Here is a 22,203-nt window from a genome sequence, read left to right on the forward strand (position 1 = left end):
CCGGCCAATGGTTTGGGCCGTATGGTGGCCTTACTGTTATTTGGTCTTCCAGTTATCTACCGTATCAGAAACAAATCCACAGGCCGAATACAATTCTCAACACAGTCACACTCGCCACGACCTCCCTGCCTGAGCTGCCTCCAAACACATTTACATTGATGACAAATACGTTAATAATACGTACATACATCCACGGCGATCCTTACAAGTTACAGCATGCATGAAACCACGGGTTTATTGAACATGTCGAAAACGATAAAAGCACGCACTTAATTATCGTACATCTCGGCCGGTTAACGCGCCGGTCGGGTAGATTATCTCTGTTTTGTTGAGCGGACGCCGGTCGATTAGATGGGGATCGCGCTGGTGATCCGTGGGTAGACGACGTTGGCCGGGTGCGACATGATGCGGCGACCCTTGCGGTGGCGGAACAGGTACACCAGCGCGCCGAGCGGCCACTCCACGGCCCCGGCCACCACGAAGGCCACGAAGCCCAGCGTCGGGCCGAGCACCTTGCACCTGCACGGGTTGCTATGCGTCCCGCACTGCACGCACACCGGCATGTACGCCATCTCCTCTGCCGCTGCCGCTCCTCGCTACTAGCACGAAGACGAAACCGAAGGTTTCTGCTTCGTCGGTTGCTAACTCTGGTTTCGAGTGTGTGTGTGTGTGTTGATCGATTGGACGCCGCGAGGAATCGCAGAGTTGGACACCGACACACGTACTCCGCCGCTCCACGGAGTACGGGCTTTAATAAGGGCTGTGAAAGCTTCGCATTTGGGACGCGTGGCGACCTGGCGGGGGGAGGAGGCTACGTGGTGCGCTGCTAGGGTTTGTTTTGGTGAGTTCGGGGTAAAGGGAGGCGATGACTCGTCCGTGGCAGGTTGCCACGGCTGCTTGGGAAGGCACACCCCAAATCCTGTGTCGACACGTGCACTATTCGTTACTGGAGCTCTCTGGAACACATAATCTCGTTTTGGAGGAAGAGAATCAGTATTCTAAATCATGATTTCCTTTGCCAATTCTACAATACTATATTACTACAATTATACAAGCCTATGGTCACTGCTCTGCCACGACAACCTCTATTGCCTACCCACGGGCCATTGCTTGCGTCGTCACCAGCTCACACAATCAGACCATTTAACTTTTTTTTTCACTCTTAGAATTGGATAATACCAGATTTATCACTGGCTGTCTGTGATATATGGGTCCAGTGATAAACCTATTATGACCGAATGTAAGAGGCGACAAAAAGTTAATTATTCCGACAATGAGACGATTAAAATGTCAACTTTTATATTTGTAAATAAAAAATAGTATAAATAAAAATTATATATATATATACACTAGCAAATTATCTGTGCGTTGTAATGAAATTTTATTTTAAAAATATCATTAATATATTATTAATATTATTTTTCTCATATATCATCTTATTTACTACATATATTTGTTATTAACACGTGAGCATATTAGTCTCATAATTTTTTCTTCTCGTAAAAAGTAATTTTGGTGAGTGGTTGACAAGTTGAATTCACAATCATTTTTTCTTTTAAAAAACAGAGGATAGAAAAAAATAGATAGTTGATAGTGGTGGTGCTAGATCCACTCTTTTTTCTCTCTCTTTTCTATTTTTATTTCTACTTCCTTTTCTCTATTTGTCTTCTCTCTTTTTTTTTCTCCTTCTCTCCTCTTCTCCCGCTACCTCTCTCTCCTTCTCTTCATGTCTTTCTTTTCTCTCTCTTCTATGTCAAACTCCTCTCTTTCTTTCTCTTTTCTCTTAGGGGTGCAGGCGGGGGAGGTGACGACGGTGGGAGGGGAGGCAAGGCGATGGCCGAGTGCGGCGACGGGAGGCGGGGTCGGCGGCGCCGTTGGGATGACAAGGGGTGTGCCGGGCGGCTACGGCAACGGCAACAGCAGAAGAGGATGGGGCCAACGGCGACGTCGACGGCGACGGCAGGGACACCGGAGGTCGGTAGCGACGGCAGGGACGCCGGAGGGTTTTGCTCCTCCAGATCCAACGTGGTGTGTGTCGGGGCGGCAGGTCAACACCATGGCCATCGAGGCTCGGGGCAGCGTGCCTCCCTCCGCCGGCGCCATCCTCTCTCCATGGGCCTCGTCCTCCCTTGGCCAGCATCACGCCTCCCTCTATCGGCCCCATCCTCCCTCCGCCGGTGACGCACCCTTCCTCTGTCGATGACGCCCCATCCCCTCTGCCCCCTTCGTCGGAGCCTCCCAGTCGTCGGGACGGGGACGGGCAACGCGAGCCTCCGGTGGCGTGGAACGTGGGTGGCCACCAGCGAGGCTCGGGCGGCGACTTCATCCTTAGCCGTCGGTGGTGGTGGTCATGGTGGTGGCAGACTCACGGCCACCACCATTAATGTCTTTTAGTGTAGTATATATAGCGAGTTAAATGTTATGCTCGTAAATAAATTTTGATGAAAAATCTTAAAATTAACTCTAACATGAAGGTTGAAATTTTAAATTTTAAATAAGCAGAAACGAAGAAATGAAAAGATGGAGGTTAGAAAATAAGTTATCCAAAAGAGAACTTCTTAGGAAATCTTCTATTGATTGTGATTTAATAATGTTTGGTTCGGGCAGTTGATAGCGTGATCTGATTGTCCTGCAATAAATTGTGTTAGCTGTTGTTTGTTCCACAACGGCTGTGTGCGGAAAATGCTATGAGGGTTGGAGGAAACGCAGCCCAAAACCGTGATCAACCCAAAAGGCCAAAACCAAAGCCAAAAACGTCATAATAAATGCCGAAGGGCATGTCATACGGTTAAACTGAATTGTGACAATTGTCTACAGGCACAAATGAATAAATTAATATATATTATAAAATTAAAAATTTTGATTTTAAAAGTTTTAGAGAATTGATAAGTTGATTTAAATGTTTCTCAAAAATTGTTTACACGGCTAGCTCCTGATCAGCTCGTGAGCCAAATGAGGAAGGCCCATGAGGCATATTAGTATATTACATTGCAATTTGTAGGCCCAATGCCCATATCATCCCATAACCTCGCTCTAACTAAGAATATCTCCAACAACCTTACTAGTTGGCCCTCCAAGCCAAAATTAGATAATTTGGTAAAAAATTGGCTTCTAACAGACTTATCAACCAGATGACCAGTGGCTAGGGGTGTTAACGGAGCGGATTCAGACGGATAGTTATCATACCATATTCTAAAACATAATTTTTAAGCGGATGCGGAGCGGGTGCGGATATTTTTGGATGCGGATACGGATGCAGATTATTGCGAATGTCGGAAATGGTGTGGAGTCGGCTCGGAAACGGATTATTATGATCGGATGTGATATGTACATGTAGTCAATACATGTCATTCAATATTGAATTAAAAATACTTGGGCTATTGATCTTTTGATTGATTGGGCTAAAAACTCAGATTATCCACTAAAATATCTATCGAATAGTCCGGAAATAAAATCGGATAATCCGCATCCACCGGATATTAACAATACCACATCTGTATCCGAATCCGACTCCGTATCTGCCGGATAGTTGTAAACCCCTACCACATCCTCAATTCAAACGGATTCGGATTGGATCAGATCGGACATTATCTGATCTGTAAAAATCCCTACCAGTGGTGGAGGACCCGATAAGGCAAGGTGGCCGGGACCTAGAGACCCCCCTCCCCCTGGCGGTGAGAGCAGAGCCATGGCACGGCGGCGACGGGTGTGATCAGGAGGCAGGGGCGCGAGTGGCTGGGCGCGATTTGGCGGTCGGCATGCATGCAGGCTGACGTGGGTGCAAACGGGCCGACCCAAACCATAGAAACCCTAGGGGTAGGTGAGTCTCGCATAATACACCTAGTCGCACTCGCCCCTCGCCCGAGGCCGAGCCGAAGCAAGCAAGCAGCCGTCGCGCCGCCGTCGTCTCGTCGACTCATCGTCGCGCCTTGCGCCCTTGCTGGAGGCGGCCGGTTTGGCCAGAGCGGAGGCGGTCTAGGCGGCACCGTCGCGTCGACCTCTCTCTATCTCTCAGTTTCTCTCGGTCTCTCCCCTCCCGTTGTTCCCACTCCCTATTTGCCTAACCCCATTCGACCATTCCCACTCCCAAACCCAGCTGCGGGCGACGTCGTGGCTGGCCGACACCTGGCGGCGGAGGGGACAGTGAGCCGGCGGGCTGCGAAGGGCTACTCGGCCCGGCCATCTGGCTCCGGTACGACTTTACATTCTCTGCCATGCCTCATTTCTCTTTTGTCCTCCGCCACTGCAGATGACCAATGCATTCGACTAGCAAATCTCCACATCTGATGGCCAAACTTGGCAACCCAGGGAGGCTTGTCAACCATAGGCCACCTCCTCCCTATGAGCCCCACATCCTCTCTCTCTCCCCCTTCATCTTCTCCACAATAAACTGCGTGGAGGTGGGTCATAGGCAGCAACTATGGTGGAAGTGTCGTTCATTCAGGTTGGTGGGGTTGGATGAGAGAGGTCAGTGGGGCAGAGGTGATCGACAAAGGGTATTGATGTGGTGTCATCACAACTTCTTCATGTCCCCTCCCCCATGGCCCCATAGATGGCATGGACTGAGTGTCATTGCTAGCATCAGAACAACCAACAGGAAGAGTGTCACCACCTCTCATATTGCCACTCTCCTCCTTGACAGCACGGGCGGAACCACGCCACACCTCTCGTCTGATCCCCTTCCTCAACGTCATGGGTCTAGGAGCATCACCGCCTCTCATCAAATGACTCAGCATGGCAATTGGCAAATGCAGGAGCACCCCCGCTTCTTCTCCACTACCTTGCTCTACTAGCTAAGGTGCTCGATGGTCATCTCCTCTCCCGCTTGCTGCCATTGCGGGTGGAGAGGTTGACTATGGAGAGGGGAAAGATGACGAAGAGTGTAGAAGTAAAATAGAGACTAATACGTGGGATCTACTATTAGATTGGAGAGTCTAATAGCCCTTTTGTTGTAGTGAAATGAACATTTTTTTGCAAGCTGACCAAATGAACATTTTTCTACAGGCTGACCAAATGAACATTTGGAGAGTCAACAATGGCATTTCTGTTGGATGTGCTCTAAACCCTAGTTGTAGCTAGCATATTGATCCATTCCCTACCCCTAGTCCCCTGTGCAAGCTCTGCATCGTCTCATCCGCATTGACACATCATGCCACAAGCCTGCAGCGCCACCCCATCCCTAACTCTAACACCCTCACCATCACTATTTCACCAGTCTCTGGTGGGCGCGAGTCCGCAGCACCGTGCCTGCTGCCCCACTCGCGGCAAGCACAACTTCGCCTTGGAATAGTCGAACAAGTTGGAGCAAGCAAACTCTTTCGACGGTGACACTAACTCACTAAGATCTGAATTGAGGAGAAAACACTTGAGGACCTCATCATCGTCAGCAGTTTGGCACTTCCGCTAGTGGATATGTTATTTTATTTTTGATTGATCTAGGATTCACTAGTTTGCTTGGTCTTTTGGTTTGTTCCAATATAAGTTTGCTTGGTCTTTTGGTTTGTTCCAATATAACAAAGCTTCAAGATCTATATGCTAAACCTTGGTTGTGTTGATAGATGCAATATTCCTAATTGATTTGTACAATTTTTTGCCAAAACTTTGTGATTTGCCAGTTGCTTGATTTGTTATTCAATTGCAACAAAATGTTGTTGGCATCTATTGTTATCTTTGAAGTGCAAAACTATTGTTGGGTCATGGGGGTATCATCTCGTGAGCTAAACGAGTTGGGTCGAGCTACCAACTGAACTGAGCTGAGCTAGACTAAGTTAAGGCGAACCAACTCGATATCCAACCCTAGTTATGACGGGAACATATGCTACAATATTCTGAACGTGCTCCAAAAAATTTGGCTTGTTTGCCCTTGACGTAGCAGCAACGATGAAAGGGCAAGTTGACAATGCAGAGGCAATGATAGAACAGACCGACGATGACAAAACATCGATGGAGCATGCCGACGATGGCAACATGGCAATGGCATAACAACGGTGGAGTCGGCTGTCCACTGGGTACCCACTAGTCATCTTCATGCCCCTTGGGCATGCATATGTGCACATAGTTCCACCTAGCCATGCTCTTGAACCTAGGTTGGGTTAGACAAGTCAAGCCTTAGGTTGGTCGTGGTTTTGCTATGCTCAAAACAGACTCAACCCATTGTCATCCCTACTCGATGACTCAATACGGTGTTAATCCCCTGCACTATTCCTCCTCTTTGGTAGAAACATGGCCAATCAAACCCCCATCTTTTCCCCCGATGAGATGACTGTTACTATGAGCTCCCTTTTCTCTTATGGTGTGTTGTTTCCCCTACACTGGTAAGATTTCAGTGTTGCCTCCTTACCTCTGCTAGAATCGTGAGACTTGGGGCCTTTTGTCCTCCGTACAGTGGGTCATAGAAGTATATTTCCTCCTAGTGGATGAAGCTTTGCAGCACATCTCATCCTTGGTGGTGAAAACAAGATAGACGGCAATTAGTTTAGATTTTATTCAAAGTTTTGAAGTCAGAAGTAGAAGGTTTTGTTGAGTTGGAAGTTTGATTGTCAGTGGAAAGTTGTATACATTTGAATGAATGTTTTGGGGTCTTGGGTTGAATTCAAAATTGGGAGAATTGTCATTCATAATTTAAACAGTTTGGGTGTAAATCTTTTGAATTTTTAGTTGAAAGTTTAGATTATGAATCAAAACTATGTGATTTTGATTTGAACATTTTGCAAAGGGTGATTGGCAATCAAAAGTTTCTAGACATTTTGATTCCAAGTTTCACTCAGAGAATCCATTTTCGACTATCTTACAAGATTCATGTGGACGTGAGGTTAAAATTTATTCGTAACAAACTACTCTTTGCTTATTACTTCCTTCGTCTCAAAATGTAACTATTATAGAGCTGAATATAAGGATTAAGAAATTCCATGAAAATGATTGGAGTAATATTGTAATTGTTTGAGAAAAAAATATAGGTAGAAAAATTAAATAGAGAATGATTGCGATGGGTTGAGATTATGATTTATGTAGAAATCGCTTTGTTTTGAAATAAAGGATGGGTGGTATAAATAAGAGAGAATAATACTTTGATGATAGAACGTCCACGTTATGCCGATCGAGAGAGGCTGATGGTAACGTATAACAGATTTGTGGGCTAACCGGTAGTGCCTCAAGGCCCTCAACCTCAATTCAGACAGAAGTAGCACTCGGTTCCATTCCCCGAGATCATCCAATCCTTTGATTAATCAAAGAAGGGAAGTTTTTTAGCTAAAGGGCCCGCATGTACTGTATGGTTGACGTGCACCAAAACTTTTAGTTCAAGCATCACACTTCAGCTTTTTGCAAAGAGTTGTTGGCAATCGAAGGTTCTCTCTTTGTTGGCTTTGTTCTTTTGTTGTAAACTGAAGGTCCTCCTGTTTGTTCACATGCGGATTAATGAGCTGGCTTTGCTTACCCTACATGTCTAATTAATCAGGGAATCTTCTCCTTGAAAATAATTGAGTTCATAATCAGGCATATTCACGCCAACTCATTTAGTCCCCACATTTGCTCGTCTGCTTTACCCTTCTCATTTATAATACTGGTAACTTATTGTATATTCTCTACAGAAGTTCTTCGTATACTTACCACTAAACATTACTCTGATTAATTGGCATAGTTGAAAAAAAAACACACATAGATCTGTTGTATATTTTTCTCTAGCAGGTAATGCTCTTTTATAGGAACACGCGGAATATCTATGCATCATAACATTTATGTAGGAAAAGGTCCCTAAAAAGTCTGAATAAGTGTACAAAACACATGCGAATAGGTGACAGGGAAACCGTTAGAGATTAAAAAAAAAAAGTAGAGGATGGGTTATTTGGCGGTAGTGGCCAAACATTTTGCCATGTCTACGTGCAAGTGTGTGCGAATGCGCACTCTTTCCGTTTGAAAATAAATTACTCCATTCGTCCCATGTTATAATATTTCCTGGTATTACATAGAATTATATGAATATGAATAAATTTAGACAAATATATAAAATATAAATATTCATCTATTGATAAATCTAGATAAGACAAATCTTTAAATTTTGTATTGATTAGATTTTATTTTTAATTAAGCACATGATTGACTTTGAATCAATGCAATGATTGTAATCATGGAAATGCGCAAATATTTATATTATGGTTTAAATTTTAAAATCTACAAATACTTATATTTTAGTAGTAGTAGATCCAAATATAACCGAGACATATAGGTTGCGAATTATTTTCCCATCTATCTATTATATATATAAAGTAATAGGAAAAGAAACATCCACATTATATATATATATAAAGTAATAGGAAAAGAAGCATCCACACTGTCTCTTATGGGCTAGAAATTCTGAGATTAATCGAAGAAAAATAAGAAAAAAATCATCAATCGGACAAAATCTATTTTCCACTAATGAAATCATCAATCGGACAAAATCTATTTCCAATAGTGTTATCGTCCATGCGTACGTGTGTCTAAGGCGCGCTTAACATTTCAGAAACATATTCGTTTCCCAATGGAGTTGCCGCCCTTGGAGAGTTACGCGAGATCTTGAGTTCGATTCTTACGGTAATCTGATTTTGATTTCCTTTTCCAAGCCGTTTTGTTTTTTTTTTTTCAAGCGCCCGCCAACTTATTCATAAAATAAATTACATACAAAATAATATTAGTAAATTAATATTTGTTTATTATTTAACTTCTTTAGATATAATTGTGTTTGCTGTCACCTAAATAAATTCTCGGAATAAATCATTATTATTATGATTTTAGAGTAGATTAAACTAATTAATCTACTGACCCACCAACCTGGCGCAAAAAAAAAATGGAGTCATTAAAGGGGAACGTAATTTATCTTAATTTTTTCAAATTCAAGTAGAAATATAATTAACATAAAAATTGAATGTCAATGGTGCTAAGGTTACGTTTCTATTTTTTAAAAAGAAGAAACCAAAATGTTTTGCATGAAAATATGTTCTAGGACAAATGATAGGACCTACTCACTCTAGCTTTTAATAGATTTTTAATCGATGATGTCATTGGTTGTTTTGGTGCATCGGTTTATTTGCTATAGAAAGCACAAAATTAGAGCCAGAATCACGTAAAACCTCTACTCTATTATAAGAGATGAGGAGGTTATGTCTAATTATATGCAATTAAATTATCTACATGGCTAAATTTGTGTTAGTAATTGTTAAAATTGCCCGATTAAAGAATTCTATTATATATTATATATAAAAAGTAATAGTAAAATGATCCCTCCAATTGTCCCTCATAGGCTAGAAATTATAAAATTAATCGAAGAAAAATAAGAGGAAAAAGCAACATGCCGCCTTCTAAAAAAAAGCAGCATTAGCTAGCATGTCTTCTATCTCAACGGAAAAACAAGGTAAGACGGTATTTATGTAAGAAAAAAAATAAAATAAGATTAATCGGATAAAAGAAAAAAAACATCAGTCATATTAGATTCGTATTTGGACCTAACTTATTTTTTTGAGAAATTGGATATCATTAGAGACAAAGATAAGATACCATATATAGATATAATTTATAACAATGTTAGCTGCGCAATCTGCGCGGGGCACCACGCTAGTTATATATAAAGTAATAGAAAAAAAGCATCCACGTTGATTCTCATGGCCGAAGTTCTGAGATTAATCGAAGAAAAATAAGAGAATAAAGAAAAAATCTCAGTCGGACTGTTAAAAAAATTACAATAGCAATAAAAAAAATAGAAACAAATCGGACGGAGAAACCTATCTGACAGATCATGTAAGGAAAAAAAAAGAGAAGATATTTTTTTTAATCGGACAGCTATAAGAGAAAAAAGGCCTGATCAATAGCAATAAAAGGGTGAAACTAATCGGACAAATCTAGATTAGTAGATAACGTACGTACACAAGCATGATCAAATCAGGGATCTTCCGATTTTTTGAATCGGACACTTAAAAGGAACGTGATTTTTTTTTTGATTTTTTGGAATCGGACACATACATCTCAAGGTTTCTATAAGAGAAAAAAAAAGAAAGAAAATAACATGATTTTTTGAAATGGCTAGAAAATCTCACATAATCGAATAAAATAAGAGATAAAAAAGAAAAGATAATATTTTTTTGGAATCGGACAATGAAAGGAAAGTTCATAATTCATCAAAGCAAAATAATTGATAAAAATAAAAGATAATATTTTTTAGAATCAGATAACGAAAGGGAAAAAATAGGTTTTTGCAATATTTAGTGCTTGGGCGGAGCGTCCCGTGGAGAACGATCAGTTTTTAGAAAAGAGACTTTTTTTTAATCGGAGAACGATCGGGTTTTAGGTTTCTATTAGAGAAAAAAAAGAAAAGAATGGTTTCTTTTAATCGGACAATGCTAACAATAACCCGTTGAAAAGAAAGTTTTATCATTCAGATTCTATGGACGTTTTTTTTAAAAAAATGGTTGAAAATCAAAGAAAAATAATGTTCTTTTTTAATCGGAAAACGATCAGGTTATAGGTTTCCACAAGAGAAAAAAAAGAAACGGTTTCTTTTGAATCGGATAATAAAAATCAAAGAAAGAAAATGTTATTTTTTAGATCGGACGAGGGAAGAAAAGATTAATTAAAAATAAAGAAAAATAATAAAAATAGTGCATATGTAATAATGTTTAGAAAAATCTAAATCTTGGATAGCAATTTTTAAAGTAATTGATATTGAGGGAAGAGTTCATCTATAACTACAATTTAGAAACATCAAAAATTCTGGTTAAAAATAACCAGATCAGAAATACAATTTCGAATTTAAAATAAGGAAAAATAATAAAAAAAATGTACATGTGTAAATACAGTTTAGAAAAATTTAAATCTTGGATTAAAAAATTTAAAATAATTGATATTAGGGGAAAAGTCCATCTATAAATACAATTTGATAAGATCTTAAATTTTGGTTAAAAATTAGAAAATTAAGAGAAAACGTCCATTTATAAATATAATTAGAAGCATCTAAAATTTGAATTATAAATTAAATATTATGCAGAAAAGAGATTATTTATAAGTACAGGTAAATGTGGTTCCAAGTAAAAATATAGTTTAGAAAAAATTAAATTCAAATTAAACAATTAAAAAGTAATTATTACGTAGATAACAAACCATATACATACAATTTATAACTATGCCAACCGCGCAAAATGCGTGGGCCACACTACTAGTTCCAAAATATCTGCCGCCTAGTTTAAATTTAAATATAACAATTAATTTATTTTAGAATAAAGTAAGTAGTAACTAATGAACGTAATCACACGGACTGACACCTGCAGTGCTCGGAGGCTTCACACGACTAACTTGTGTATCGTAGAAGCAGGAATGTACCTGTACAGTTGCATGTGGATAGCTTGCACACCGAAATGCACGGGAAAAATAAATTCAGTCCCAAGGCGGGATCGGCGGCATTCAGTCACATGCGCACGCGAGGACGAAGCGGCGACCAGATTGGAAGCTTCTGAATTCTCACTTCATTAATAAAAACTTGGGCAGACGCAGGTGAACCCAACTTGAAGCCACTCCCAGCTCCACCTCCACCTTCCTACTACGCCCCAATGATGAACTCACGCTGCCCACTCCCGCCTCTGGACGCGTCGTGCTGCCGCGCAGAAATGCGGATTACTAGCGCAACTTGGCCCGAGCAGGCAGGCGCGGGCGCGCACGCACGCACATGTAACGGCCCGCACCTGCCGCGTCGGTGCTGCCTCCCGGACGCATCAGTCGGTCACCACCGCCCGCCTCGGCACGAATTATTTGTTGCCGCTCGGTCGCCGCACCCAACTCCGATCGGTCGTGCCCGGCCATAATGCAGCACGACGACTAGTAGCAGTAGCAGCAGCAGCAGTAGCGGCGAGCGAGCTAACTCACGCTTGTGGCCCACGGATTTAGGCGCCGCCACATGGTCGTCGCTTTCGAGCCACGCTGGAACGTGCCGTGCGTGGTGGTGGTGCCGGCCTCAGGAAGCCACACTGTCCCGGCCCAGCCACTCCTCCCCTCGATGGCCACTGCCACCAGCACTGCAATTATGCATAACCCTTTTGGTTCTTCTACTGCTCAATGGTCGCTGAACTTCTTTTTCCCTAACGAACCCCAACTAATATTCCTCCAAATAATGCGTAAGACTCTGGGAGATGTACTTGTGTTGAGTTGTGGGTGCATCATAAGAAGGTGGCTGGGAGGGCCATCACGCTGCCATACCGTAGGGGGGCTCTTCTCTGCTAGGTAGGCTGCCTTTTCTCGTAACGTAACGTAGCGTGCTAGAGTAGCTAGTTAGCCGAGTGTCGATCGATCGCCGGCGGCAATGATGCGGCGTCCGGTGCTCGTGCTGGCGATCCTTGCCGTCGCGGCGTCGACGGCGGCCGCTGCGGCGGCCGAGGGAGAGGTGAAGTGCGGTGGGTGCTCCCCGTGCGGCGGTGCTGGCTGTCCCGTGCTGTACCCGTCGCCGCCTCCGCCGCCGTACTACTACTACAGTCCTCCGCCTCCGGCGTCTTACCCCGGGGTGGTGTCCTACTGCCCGCCGCCGCCAGCGGCGTACGTCCAGTTCGGCGGCGGCTCGCAGTCCGGCAGAGGGCCTCTTTACCCGCAGGACCCCGGGTTCATGCCGTCGAGCGCACCGTCGTCGACGCGCGGGAGCCGCGCCGCTCTGTTCACGGCGTGTGCTGCGTTGGCGAGCCTATGGTTCGTATGGTGACCAGCAGCAATTGCAAGGCGGCGGCCATCTCCGGTAAGCCGCGACGGAATCACGCCGGCGTCCAGGGATATGCACTCTCCAGTACTCTGGTCCGTATAGTTCTTCCAATTATAATGTATCGAGTTTTTTTCTTTTCTTTTTTGCTTTATTTTTCTTTACTGTGCTGTGTTAGATCATTCACTGTCAGTTGTAAGAAATTAATTGCAAAGCAAAATTGGAACTGTAGCAGTTCATTTCATATTGTCAAGTCAATGTCATAAACTTGATATGTATGGGATTTGTGTTCGTCCGTCGGTGATCTAGATCCCATTTTTCTTCTCGGGGACAAGTTGGTTCTGTTCTTTGGTATACCACAGGAGAGCTTGCTTGTCACTAAACTCACTATGAGTACATTTCTGGACGATTTTCTGGTTTTCAATTTATGGCTCCTTTGTAATAAATTCTCATTGTTCAGGTGACTCTCACCATTAACTACAGAGATGAAAATTCTAGTTTTTTTTACGTTCTATATCTACTGTGGAACAAAACTTTTAATCGAAAATTTTGCTGCTACTCGTTGCAGTGATGATAATGGTTAGGATACACATTAGCTGAAGGGCAATATCACATCTTTGTATTTATATAGATCGACTTTTGTGCTGAAAACTTAATAGTCCTGTATAATGATGTACAATATATTTTCTAAATTAAATACGGATATAGAAAACTATATCCATACCATCTTAAAACCTTTTTATAGTGAAAGCGGCAGGCTCTATGGCCTTGCTCCCACCTACCAAGTCCTAATCACATAGATTGAGATCCCTATACAATGTTACCTCTACAGTACTACAATCTACAGACAACTCACGTCTTTGCGCACACACGCACAGTTTTTTTAACTCACACGGTCACACCCACGTTATTTGGTCTATGGAGATGTAGGTGTGATTGTTTGATCTCTGGGAAACCGAATGGTATACTTGCGAACGATAAATAATTTATAAATATATTTTTTATATATGTGTTCTTAGAAATTAACTTTAAATTTAAGTTTAAAAATTTAAATTGGTTTATAAGCAAAAGCAAGAAGATGAGGGTGACAGACTGCATTGAACATACTCCCCCATCAAAAATATTTGTTGCTTAGTAAACTTCTAAAATTTTGACATATAATTTTTTGTTATAATAAATTTATAATTTAATAATTTTATGATATTATAAAAGTACTTTTTGAGGACAACCTATGTAGATCGATCACTTGTCATGGACTTAAACTACATTTAAGAAATTATAGTTAGCTAAAATTTTAAAATTTTGATTAAATATTATCTTAAATGACAAATATTTTTGAGCTGATAGAGTATATTATAGCACTATAAGTCTATAGCACACCGTGCATGTATATATTACGAACGAATAAAAGTGGAAATGTATCTCAAACAAAAATTACTTTTAATCAACTACATCCGAGATCCATACAGTTGCACGAGAAATACAACTAGATAAGTCATCAAATATACACAAATTTGTAGTGTCTCCTAACCCAATAACTATGTTGGAGTGTTAAATGTCAAGTGACATGCGTCAGTACAGTTTGGAATAAAATTCTTAATGATTTACTTTTTCAGGAGAAGCCATTTATACCTTTTTAATTCTATTGAATTTTTAAGTGTAGCAAGACAACCGAGGGTGACTGGGCAATCCATGGGAGCTAAAATGCTAAATTCTTCTCATGCGAATAATGTTAGAACCCACCTTGTGGTCTGCCACACTTCCTGATATTTCTTACACGTATCATTCATTCAACAAATGGGGCATGCTTCTGTAAGATTGACCGCTAATCACTATATTTGTTTATTTATATGAAATTCGATGCTTCATTAGTTTACTTGTAATATTATTACTATTAGATGCTTACCTTGCCCTTGCATGCTGGGGCCATTCAGAAGATCAAGCCTTTGAGGTACTCACTACTGGGCCAATTCAAATGTAAGGGCCCAGTTTCCTAAAGCCTAGAAACCTATCCTTGAAATGTTAAACTCATGCCCAGTCTGGCCCAAAGATGAGAAAAAAAACAATTCACCCTTTCAACCATTTCCTTAATGAAAAATTGTAGGTTTCCTCGGAACACATAAATTTTGTGTAATTTTCATATAATTTATTTCAGTTTATATAGAATCCCTCCAAATTTCTTCTGGTCCGAAGAATCCCTTAGTTTATTATTTAAACATCACTATGAATACAAATCACATTAAAAGAAATCTAGAAGTTGATATCACGTACAATGTTGTGGGAATATTGTGCAACAATATTAGAAATGAGCTGTAATATAATTTTGCTGCGTTGTTAGACGACGTGACTTTATATGATCTATAGAATTTTCATATTTGATCAATCATAAAGAACTATAAACAATTGATATGATGCAATTTATGAGGAAAATATGAATAATAGATTGTTGATCTTCCGAAGACTGAAAATAAGTTAATATGGCTTCACAAGACAATAGAAAGAAAGAAGACAACTTAGAACATAGATTAATTTATCAAATGTCTAATAAATGGGAAATAGCATGAACAAAGTTTTGTGAGGGCAACTATATACCTCCTCCATCCAAATATATAAAAGATCTTAAGATTTCCATATTAAATGTAAGGTTGTCACATTTATCACATGTCATTTAAATTTCTTCTCATATACCTCCTATCCCAACCGCCCCTTATTTAATAAGAGGCATACGAGTCATTTCTTCTTATCCTTAATCTTTGTAAATGGAAAGATTCTTTATATATTTGGACGGAGGGACTGTGTATACAAGATCAGTAGAGAACATTTTTCAAGCATTGACCAGCTTATCATCAACCAACGGAGATCCCCAGCCACCGATGTGAGTGTATACTCTCTCCATACTTATAAATCGTTTTAGCCTTTTTCTGAGTCAAACTTTTTCACATTTGGCAATTTCACAATGTAGCAACATTTCTAACATAAAACAGATAACCATAAAATATATTTAATTGGATTTAATAAAACAGATTTGGTGTTGCAGATGTTGTTATATTTGTAGACACTAAAACAAGTTTTTTCTTACTCCCTCCGTTCTAAGACTTTTTAGATTTGTCTAAATTCATTTATGTATTAATATATATATTTTGTATATATGTATCTAGATTTATTAGCATATATATGAATCTAGGTAAGACTAGAGAGTATTATAATGTGGAACAGAGAGAATAAGATAAAACACAATATTGTCTTATATATGAAGGAATTTTTTAAGTTGCACCAAGTTTATTTTGAACATCCATTGTGGGTAGATCTAATGGCCAATATTAGTCTTACCTTTCATGTAGTAATAGTCATTTATTAACATTTGGAATCAATTAATGTTATTTGTTATATTATAATAGATAATGCTTCCTTATTAAAAGTGTGATAGATTTATTAATGTTAAAAATATATACTTGTAATACTTAAACTTGCAATATAATACTTCAAATCATGACTTTGTCAAATACTTTTTTGTCTTCAGTCTATTTTTTCTTAGTATAGTTCACGTATTTTATCTGAATAGGACAAATATTTCAAAATTTTATCACAATAAAAATAGAGGCTTAAATAGAATAATGTTTGTTCTCCAAATTCAAAAATATGTTTCCTATAGGTCATGTTAGTATAAGTATTTAGGAAATTCCATCATTAGAATTATTGAAAAAATATCAAATAACATGCATGCATGGTTGCTAGATGTGCTTAGTAAATGGCACGAATTATTAAGGTGAGCTAATTAAGTGCTTTAGTAGCTTCCTTGTTTAATAATGACATACTAATAGAAAGAGTTGAATCATTTTTATTGAATAAAATAAATCTCAATAATCAATGGCTAGTATTATATGAAAGCTCTTGATATGTAGTATGATGGATCACCCCAAAAAGTTGTCGTATATGAAACAGAGGGAGTAGGTTATGAGCATTTTTCCCCATATGTCAGTCATATATGTCATCATTTGGAGCATAAAGAAGTCTTGAGCATATCCAGAACTTGATCAGAGGATACATAATAAAAAAATGGGTCCGCCTATTAATTAAATGTTTAAAATTTTAATTTCATCAATCAAATCCGATCACTTTCATTGGATGATAATTTGAAGGCATGCATGCAAGTCAAAAATCTCATACACGCCCTTCCCTCAACCCCGCATGCATTGCACGTGTGTTTGATAGAAAAACAAAAATCAAACGTATGATCAATAGCAAAAGTGTAAAAAAAATTATATATAGTCATTTGACTAATTTTTTTTCCACAGAGGAAGTATATTTTTTTTCATCGGATTGTTCTTGCTATTGTGCCTATGAATCATGATTAATGCCAGCACCCACAATTTTGCTGCCGACGAAGCCGAACTTCTTCCAACAAGAAACCACAAAACTGATGAAATTGAGAATGATCGAATAATTAAGCACATGTTTTACACACGCAGAGCCATATTGGTGGACCGGATCGACGTGACTGAATCCCTAACACCCAAGCGGCAAGCTAGGCAGCCAAGTCAAACATACGCGGTCCTCGCTAACCACATCATCCTGAATAAAGCATATCAATTTGCAGTGAATACTTTACTCAAAGTTTCAGGACCCGGCTGCTCTCTGACCAAGCCACGCAGCGCAGCCTCGATCTGTTATGATAAAACTCCCAAAAGGACTCGTTCGCGTCCGTAATGTCAACTTGGATTAGTATATGCAACCGGGTGTTCAAACGTTTTACTCTCGCTTGTCTGTAACTTGACACGACAGAACACTTGTTCGTCACCTACGCCCTCGCGCCTTCCGGGAACCGTGAATAGTTTATAAACTAGTAGAGATTTGTTCGACATGTCCACACGTGACGGAAGCAGCTCTCGTGGAGTGTATAAAACGAGAGCTGGTTATCACCGCCCATGATATCGATCAGCTCAAGTTCAACCCTCTCAAAGTCAGTCTCATCACCTAACTAACACACACGCACGCAGGGCAGCAGACCAACCCGGCGAAATTAAGATGGCAGCCGCAGCGGAGGCCTTCCCAATCGAGTTCACGAAGGGGATACGGTCCTACTGGCGAAGCCGCAAGTACCAGCGCGTGGACGGCAGCGCGGCGGGCCGCGGCACAGCGAGCAACCTGGTGCGGCTCGGGGGCGGAAGCGGAAGCGAAAACGGTGGCGGGGCGTGGGCCGTGCGGCTAGGCGGCATGTTCCGCGCGCGCGTCAAGGCGGCGCCTGCTGCGACGACCACCACCACCACCGTGGCGAAGGTACCCGCGCGCGTGCTGGGGCGGATACGGGACGCGTACGTGGACGCCATGGTCGGCGTGGCCAAGAGGCAGTCGGCCGCGGCGCCGTCGCAGCCGGGCGGGACGGAGTCGCTGTGGCAGAAGCGCGTGCCGGTGCGCCGGTCGCGCGGCCAGAATAAGAAGCAGCTGCGGCAGAAGGCGGACGAGCTCGGGCAGAGGCTCGTCATGGAGATGTACAAGTCCGTCCTCGCGTCGAGGGACCTCTCCGGCATGCTCCAGGCGTCAACGGCGCGATAATAGGCATGATGCAAACACAGTACACACACATCATGCAAGAAATGATGCATCCGCGGTCCGCGCAAGCTTAACGTGGACTATTAACGGTTGTACATATGTCTGTGACATATATAAGGGCGCGATAATACATGGCGGCTCGGGTAGACTGTTAGACACTCACGACGTCTATTACGCACCCTGGATGGCTGGATAGTAGTGTTCCTTACGTTTGCTGTTTGCTTCTGGTTAATCTCTGTTCAGTAATCCTTTTGTTTCTAAATCCAATAGTTAACCATGGTTGGCGATGGCGTGCTACCTTGCATGACGTGAGTTGAACCGGTGAATTTCTTTCAAGAGGTGAATTTGCGCTCAAATTTTGATTAGCTCTTCCTCTTTGATCATAATGACTTGTAAAACTAAAGAGATTTGCTCCGATCCAACAAAAAGTATCTCGAGATACCAAATCGTTTTTTATTATTAGATCTAGCTGAGTGAGATGTATATTGTTAGATCCAACGGTCAAAAATGATTTGGTATCACGAGGTACCGATATCTCGGCGTACTTTTTATTGGACTGAAACAAATCTCAAAACTAAAATTGCTAATTTTGAAAGACAGCGTCTATATTTAAGTGACTGCACACCACATGTTGTATATGATTGTTTTCTATTCTTTCCATATGCTGAATTTTTGGGCATCCAGTTTTGAACCAATGGTCTTGATCTGACAACACTATATACCCTTTCACAAAAAGGATAATACTATACCCCATAATATACACTCATCCTCAATGCAACAAACCCTAACATGTTCGGTCCTTTCATGTCCCAATCATACGTCACTAGTAAAATAGTACTATAGCAATACTGGCCCCATCCCAACGGTGGCCCTATTACTAGAGTCTCTTATGTCGACCGTTGCCCTCTAATTGCTACAACATTAATTAACATTCCCACTGCTTGCATATCTCATCAAACTATTCGACTCATATAGTTTTTGGATACAACCATCACCCTTATACCTAGTTTATCTCTTTTTTTTTTCTCTAAACATGACCTCACATTGCGGACGCAAGGAACCACGTGTTTGGTTGTGTGCAGGGTAAAACCAATGTAGTAGTACTGATGTCTCCTGGGGCTCCTGGCACCAATGGCTTAGGCTTAACCCAACTACTTTTGTTTTAGCCATCGCAAGCAACATCAGGCTTGGCCTATTAGAGAAGGTACAATAGCAGACTATAAATCAGCTATAAATATATTTTAAGGAGATAAGAGAAGAGAAGTGGGTTATAAATTTATAGTCGGCTATATCTCGGACTCAAATACACAATGTATGTATGACATGTGGAATATGGTAGTATATGTTTTATAGGTGGCTATTGTATGAATTGGATTATAGATGAATTGGAGCTAGTAGTTGGCTATACTATTGAACTTGCTCTTAACACGATCACATGAATTTATTTGGGATTTAGCTAGATAAATTGGTCCGGTGAATAGGCTTTGAGACCATGCCATACACCACGACTATAGATTCCATGATCCTTAAAACATAGAGAGAATTCTATATTCCACTGAAATTATACCCGGTTCCATTTATGCCATGCAAAAAATCAAACTTTCCTCTGTGCCATTCACTTAATTTTTTCTTCCTTATGTGTCACTGCTATTAACTTTTCCATCCAACTCAGTTAACTTATTTGCTTATGTTCCTTTTATGCCACTACATGCCAAATGACCCCAAACATAGAATTGAAAATTAATATTTTCGAATAAAATTTAAAATTAAAAGAACAGAATTGAAAATTGCTATTTTCGAATAAAATTTGAAAATTGATATTTTCGGATAAATTTGAAATAACCCGCAACATAGAATTGAAAATTGAAAAATATCAATAAGGGCGATGGTTTTTTGATACAACCATTCCCTTAGACCTCGTTTATCTTTTTTTTTCTCTAAACATGTCTTATATATATGTGTTTATATATGTGTGTTTGGTTATGTGCATGGGCCTAGCTCACATTGCGGATGCAAGGAACCATATGTTTGGTTACGTGCAGGGTGAAACCAATGTAGTAGTACTGATGTCTCCTGGGGCTCCTGGCACCAATAGCTTTAGGCTTAACCCAACTACTTTTGTTTCAGCCATCGCAAGCAACATCAGGCTTGGCCTATTAGAGCAGGTACAATAGCAAACTATAAGTCAGCTATAAACATATTTTAAAGAGATAAGAGAAGAGAGAAGATGAATGAGCTATAAATTTGTAGCCAGTTATAGAACGGACTCTAATACACAATGTGTGTATGACATGTGAGATATGGTGATATATGTTTTATAGGTAGCTATTATATAAATTGGCTATTAGATTGGTTATAGATGAATTAGAGCTAGTAGTTGACTATACTATTGAACTTGCTCTTAACACGACCACATGAATTTATTTGGGCTTTAGCTAGATAAATTGGCCCGGTGAATAGGCTTCGAGACCATGCCATACACCACGACTAGATTCCCTGATCCTTAAAACATAAACTCGCAAAATCAGTGAGCTTTCTGGCACTACGTCGAAAATGCATGGCCAACAATTTTCCATCTATTTTTCATTTTAATTTAGTTATGGGTTATTTACTAAGCAAGTCAATCGATTAATTTCCCTAAACTGTAAGGATTACATAGGTTTGGCAGTTTTGAGTCCTAGAGATCTATATATCTTGTGCATTTGGGAATTATTCGTAGCACTGGAATGCATTTTTCCTGCTATGTCTTATGAGCGAAAATACATTGCTGACCTCGGTGAGCCTAGGCCTTCTGATCTTATTCCACAGAGTTTTTTTTTCATCCTTGAGGAGGTATCATGAGTTGTCACTGTTTTCTATGTAAAATTTAGTACATCTTGGTACCTTATGTACTGAATTTTACATAGAAAACAGTTATATCTCTTGATACCTCCTCAAGGATAATAAAATTTCTCTATTCCATAATGGTCGGTTCATCTAAGAAAATTAGTGGTGTTGCTATATGTGAGTAATTTTTCCATCCTTGAGGAGGTACCAAAAATTGGTACCTCCTCAAGGATGGGAAAAAAAACTCGCTATATATTTATCATGTGTACACATGTGCATTCACTAAATTTAGTTTAGTGCTTCACAACTTTATTTCATCAAATTGAATGGATAGTAAATTTCAATTCCACCTTTCGTTTAGCAATATATATTTTTGCATCCCATGTGTATTATCATAAGTTTAATGCAGTTACAATAATATTAAGTTAAGAGTTAATATTGGCCTAAAATCGTAGATCCGTTCCTAGTTGCGGGCACGCCTACTGGAGCAAGGTCCAACTCATGCAAATTGAGCCTTTGGGAGAAAATGCTAAAATCGATCTTATAGCTCGCGGCGCTGTTCAATCATGAAAACTTGTCTTAGTGGGGTTGTCACTAGAGGTTGCTGAAGTTGGAGGAGGAAGCTTGGCGCATGATCTTGTGGCAAACCGGATGATCAATATATGTACTCTCTCCATTTTATGTTATAGGTGTTTATTCTAAGTCAAATCTATTAAATTTTGGTCAAGTTTATAGAAAATATATCAACAATTTTAACCAAAATAAATATACTGTAAAAATACTTAATTGATTTAATGAAACTTATTTGATGCTATAAATGTTAGTATATTTTCTATAAAAATAAAAAATCTTTGACTTATGACAATCAATTGCCTTGTAATACAAAAGATGAGAAATATTTGTCCCTGATTTTCTGTCCAATGATAGCAAACCCGTGCCTTTAATCGCCTTGATAGTTGCCCCCGTTGACAGTAACATTAGGTACATAGAGGAGAGCCATGGCTAACCAACCACCACAACCACGACCACCCAGTCACAGTCACACACATCCACCATTGAGTATTCAAGTTTGGAATTAAGGTGGTGTTTGGTTCAATAACGTTAACGTAAACGTAATTGGGAAT

At 40.3% G+C, this 22,203-nt stretch overlaps 2 protein-coding genes across 2 annotated transcripts; one reads left to right on the forward strand and one right to left on the reverse strand.

Annotated features, from left to right (window-relative positions):
- Window positions 1–584, reverse strand: LOC102704843. Its single transcript, XM_006644366.1, has one exon. It carries the CDS (start codon window positions 570–572, stop codon window positions 348–350), a length of 225 nt encoding a protein of 74 aa, XP_006644429.1. The 5' UTR covers window positions 573–584; the 3' UTR covers window positions 1–347.
- A 17,064-nt stretch (window positions 585–17,648) lies between these two features.
- LOC102705111 lies at window positions 17,649–18,550 on the forward strand. The gene has a single exon (XM_006644367.2). The coding sequence runs from the start codon at window positions 17,729–17,731 to the stop codon at window positions 18,254–18,256; it is 528 nt and encodes a 175-aa protein (XP_006644430.1). The 5' UTR covers window positions 17,649–17,728; the 3' UTR covers window positions 18,257–18,550.
- The last annotated feature ends 3,653 nt before the right edge of the window (window positions 18,551–22,203 follow it).

The sequence above is a fragment of the Oryza brachyantha genome, chromosome 1, assembly GCF_000231095.2.
Source record: "Oryza brachyantha chromosome 1, ObraRS2, whole genome shotgun sequence".
In the NCBI taxonomy this organism is placed as follows: domain Eukaryota; kingdom Viridiplantae; phylum Streptophyta; class Magnoliopsida; order Poales; family Poaceae; genus Oryza; species Oryza brachyantha.

Coding starts and splice junctions, on each gene's coding strand:
- LOC102704843 (XM_006644366.1), bottom strand. CDS start 572: ATGGCGTACATGCCGGTGTGCGTGCAGTGCGGGACGCATAGCAACCCG.
- LOC102705111 (XM_006644367.2), top strand. CDS start 17,729: ATGGCAGCCGCAGCGGAGGCCTTCCCAATCGAGTTCACGAAGGGGATA.